This window comes from Histoplasma capsulatum, genomic scaffold (genome assembly GCF_000149585.1).
Source record: "Histoplasma capsulatum NAm1 scaffold_5 genomic scaffold, whole genome shotgun sequence".
NCBI classification, from domain to species: domain Eukaryota; kingdom Fungi; phylum Ascomycota; class Eurotiomycetes; order Onygenales; family Ajellomycetaceae; genus Histoplasma; species Histoplasma mississippiense.
This window is the reverse complement of record NW_001813978.1, coordinates 2,608,357-2,612,388: the sequence shown is the minus strand read 5'-3', so window position 1 is coordinate 2,612,388 and position 4,032 is coordinate 2,608,357. Positions and strand designations below refer to the sequence as shown.

Below are 4,032 nucleotides of genomic sequence, written 5' to 3'. Positions count from 1 at the left end.
AATGTCTTTTGATGTGGCATTATGAAATCGTAAATACATTTTATTTTTTTTTTAGAATTAAGCCTACATGATACCGAGGTTCGTCTCAAAAGTTTCTCTCCACCAAGGCACCAACACCAACCAATTGAATTTCCACAAATCTGCATCATCATATAGAGATGATATTTTCATTTTTCATTAAATTACATACTGATATTGCAACACAGTCTCTAATGATTCTTTTAAATCTATTGCTCAAAAGACCTCTCTTGAAATATTCAGTATTACTAGCATATCCATTTATACTGTACAATTTATCTTATATATACTCGCACAATCAAACATTCAAATATTCAATCCATTGTTATTAAGAATATCTATTGCGAAGATGCTCCTTGCTCTGGCAGACCTTTCAAATGGACGGTCCTCATTTCAGGGCTCTTTCCCTTTGTTAAAGAGTGTGGTAAAAGAACACTCAGATACAGTTATTCAAGAAAATAAGGTCTCTGCTTACAATCACTATATTCAACACTGAATATATGATATATACTACATTCAATGAATGCTCTGATCAGATAATTGTCTGGACCTTAATTCTATAAAACCTTTGCTGACCCTGGGTAGAGCACAAAATCACACAAAAGAGTGCATCAAAGAGCCGTGCAGAAAGTGGATTCCTACTCATATTCAAAAGATTGTAGGGCTAGAATATGGAAATTAATATAAAGAAGACAGCAAATAATTGTATATAGATTGTACGATATAACTAGAATACTTGCCTAGTTTGCTATCTTCAATTTTAGTATGAGAAAGAACTTTTGAGATGAGCCTCTGTAGTTGACATCACTTTAGTCACATGAAAGTAAACTGGCACATGGATATCTTGATAGGACTACGGCAAACTCGAGTGACAAATTTCTCATGGAGAAGAATTTTACTTTTTTTTTTTTTTTTTTTTTTTTTTTTTTCATCACTACTGGTAAAACTAAGTAGAAAAAACAAGAAAAGGAGAAAATCTCTACGGTATTTATACACAGAGCAGTCATTATATCAAAGAATGTTAGAAGAGGAAAAAGAACAGAAGAAAGGAATCATCTCTCCGATGCCGTGTGTTTTTAGTATTTTAAAATGTGCACTGTTGGGTAGTCTGTTGCGGCGGAAAAAAAGACAATTACATCGGGCATTTTTCTCATCAGTTGAACTCAATTCACTATCAATTATATAAACTCCGACATCTACTGCTGATAAATAGCTAGGCTTTAGGCTTCCAAAAACAACCCATCCAGCAGTGGGCAATCTTGATGTTAATGGCAATGCTTGATGTTGATGCTACATGGGTAAACACCACATCTCAAGACACAAAGCGAGGTGGGCGGTGATGTGTGGCTATCGATAGTAGTAGTTAGTTGGTCGATCAAGGAGGCTTGATGATGGTTCATTTTCAAGTTTTTAAACAAAAAAGGATGTCTTGTTGTATATTGCATTTGTCGTTGTTTCATTAGATACAGAGTACACATTGGAGCTATTCTGTATAGAATTCCATGTTGACTTTATCGGGCAAGCAAGCCCTGAGGGATTGGTCTCTGTCCGGGTATCTGCCCAGCCTTGGTTAGCATCTTGATAAGATATCTCACTAACTATGTATCTGTCTATCAGTAGGGCTGAGACCAAGCGACCACCAGCTGTCGGCGGCTTCTTGTTTATCGCGTTTTCCACTGCGTCATCGCCGGGTCTACTACACCTGGCTGCGTAGGCGGGGAAGAGGACACCGCACAAAATTAATCCGACAATGGGGTTTGAAGTCGAAAATTGAGCAAAATTGCAGTTTTCTCTCTCCAAAAGAAGAGCACCATGTCCCAAGCGTTTAAAATTCGCACACTAATCAGGATCCTCCAGAGATCTGGATCATATCGTTAGCTTGTTTCGAGGGTGGAGTCCTTGGAACCAGGAAATGTGCTTCACCACCAACTCACTTCCATTTCCATCTTCCGTCTTTACTACTGCCTCATCTCCCACCACCACAACATCTACTGCCGCTTCATTTCCTCCTGAAATACCTTTGCCGAGCATCCTCCCTTCGTCCCCTCATTCGGATCGAAGCTTGTTGTTGGTGGCGCCCGTTGTTCGCCCTGTCATGACACTCATCATTCCTCCGTCCTCCCCCCCTTGACTCCTCCCTCACCTCAAAAACAACTACTTCCTCCCGCCGCCCATGCCTCCGTGTCTCCTCCTCCATCTCCACCAAAGTATCATACATTTTCCGCTATCTAACCGCTATGGTGTCACGATCAGACGATTACTCGGGAGACACCGCCCGACCGCCGTCTCGACCGTCATCGTCTCGACCTCAAGATAATAATCATGAGAATAACACGTCCGCCGGCCCTAGATCTCGAGCTGCTAAATCGGCCACATCTCCATCTAAAAGGGAGTCTACGAGGTCGTCAAAGTCTACTGCGAAGGATGTCGCGGAGCTTACGGACTATGTATGTTCGATACTGCCTCATCCCCAGTTCCATGCATATTTATATCCATGCATGTAGGCTAATGCTGCAACAAGCAACTGGGCGATTGCTTGGGGAAGGGCGCTTTCGGATCCGTATACAGGGCACTGAATTGGGGCACGGGTGAAACAGTGGCTGTCAAGCAGATCAAGCTTACCGACCTGCCGAAGAGCGAGCTTAGAGTTATTATGGTTAGGAAATTGATCCTCTCTCACGCCCCTGATATTTTATCTTGTTTTTCTAACGCCGGTTCTATGTCTATTTTTTTTGGAAACAAAATCTTTAGCAAGAAATCGACTTGCTTAAGAATCTTGATGTAAGGGCCCGTTTTTACTCTTCTTTTCTTGTCCCTTCCTTTGTTGCCTTGTCAAGTTGTGGCTCGTGCTGTTTCGGTTCAGGAACCGAAACAATAAAACTAACACTATATTAATCTTTTAACTTTCGCAGCATCCAAACATTGTCAAGTACCACGGTTTTGTGAAGTCAGCCGAGACGCTAAATATTATTCTGGAGTACGTTGACCAACCGCAGCTAATTTTCGAGGAGTACGTTTCCCTGATTTTCAAGCTGGTTGTAGATATTGCGAGAATGGCTCTCTTCACTCTATCTCGAAAAACTTTGGCAGATTTCCCGAGAACCTCGTCGGCCTTTACATGTCCCAGGTGCTCCATGGGCTTCTGTACCTACATGAACAAGGTGTCATACACAGGGATATCAAAGGAGCAAATATTCTCACCACGAAACAAGGGCTAGTCAAGCTGGCAGATTTCGGCGTTGCGAGTCGTACAACGGGACTCCATGAGTCTAGCGTTGTTGGGACGCCGTACTGGATGGCGCCGGAAGTGATAGAGCTCTCCGGCGCAACTACTGCGTCCGACATTTGGAGTCTCGGTTGCACCGTCATCGAGCTGCTGGAAGGGAAACCTCCCTATTACAAATTCCAGCCCATGCAGGCTTTATTTCGTATCGTTAATGACGACCATCCCCCCTTGCCCCAGGGAGCATCGCCTGTTAGCCTTCCATATCCGCCCCCCAGCCCCTTCAATCTTGCTCATGTCGCCATTTGAAAAGACTAACCATTAAGCAGGCTGTGAGAGATTTCCTGATGCAATGTTTCCAAAAAGACCCGAACCTCCGAGTGGCCGCGCGGAAGCTTTTGAAGCACCCCTGGATCGTCAATGCCAGAAGATCCGATTCTGTCGTTCCCACGAAATCAACCGAATATGAGAAAGCCGTCAAGAGCGTGCAGGAGTGGAATGAGGCACTGCGATTACCGGAAGCAAGCTCCGCGCGGAAACCCCTCCGACCAGGCTATATGAGCCCCGGGCCAGGACAGGGACAGAAGGACTTTTCACTTCCGCTCGTCATTTCCATCCAGAGAATCACTTTCAGGTTCGGGGGTCGGGGACGGGCAACGACAAAGATGCCGCGGAGCGGTTTCGGTCGCCCACCGGCAGCGGTGCCGATGATAATTGGGATGATGATTTTGCATCCGCCATATCCCCCAGCGCGCTTCCCTTCCACATTTGAAGCACATGACAATTTTGGG

General features: G+C 44.3%; 1 protein-coding gene across 1 annotated transcript; it reads left to right on the top strand.

Annotated features, from left to right (window-relative positions):
* Positions 1-2,255: 2,255 nt before the first annotated feature.
* HCAG_05631 (conserved hypothetical protein) lies at positions 2,256-4,013 on the top strand (the record flags this gene model as incomplete). Its single annotated transcript, XM_001540114.1, has 6 exons — positions 2,256-2,465; positions 2,540-2,674; positions 2,931-3,028; positions 3,061-3,493; positions 3,571-3,846; positions 3,876-4,013. 6 exons carry the CDS (start codon positions 2,256-2,258, stop codon positions 4,011-4,013), a joined length of 1,290 nt encoding a protein of 429 aa, XP_001540164.1.
* Positions 4,014-4,032: the final 19 nt, after the last annotated feature.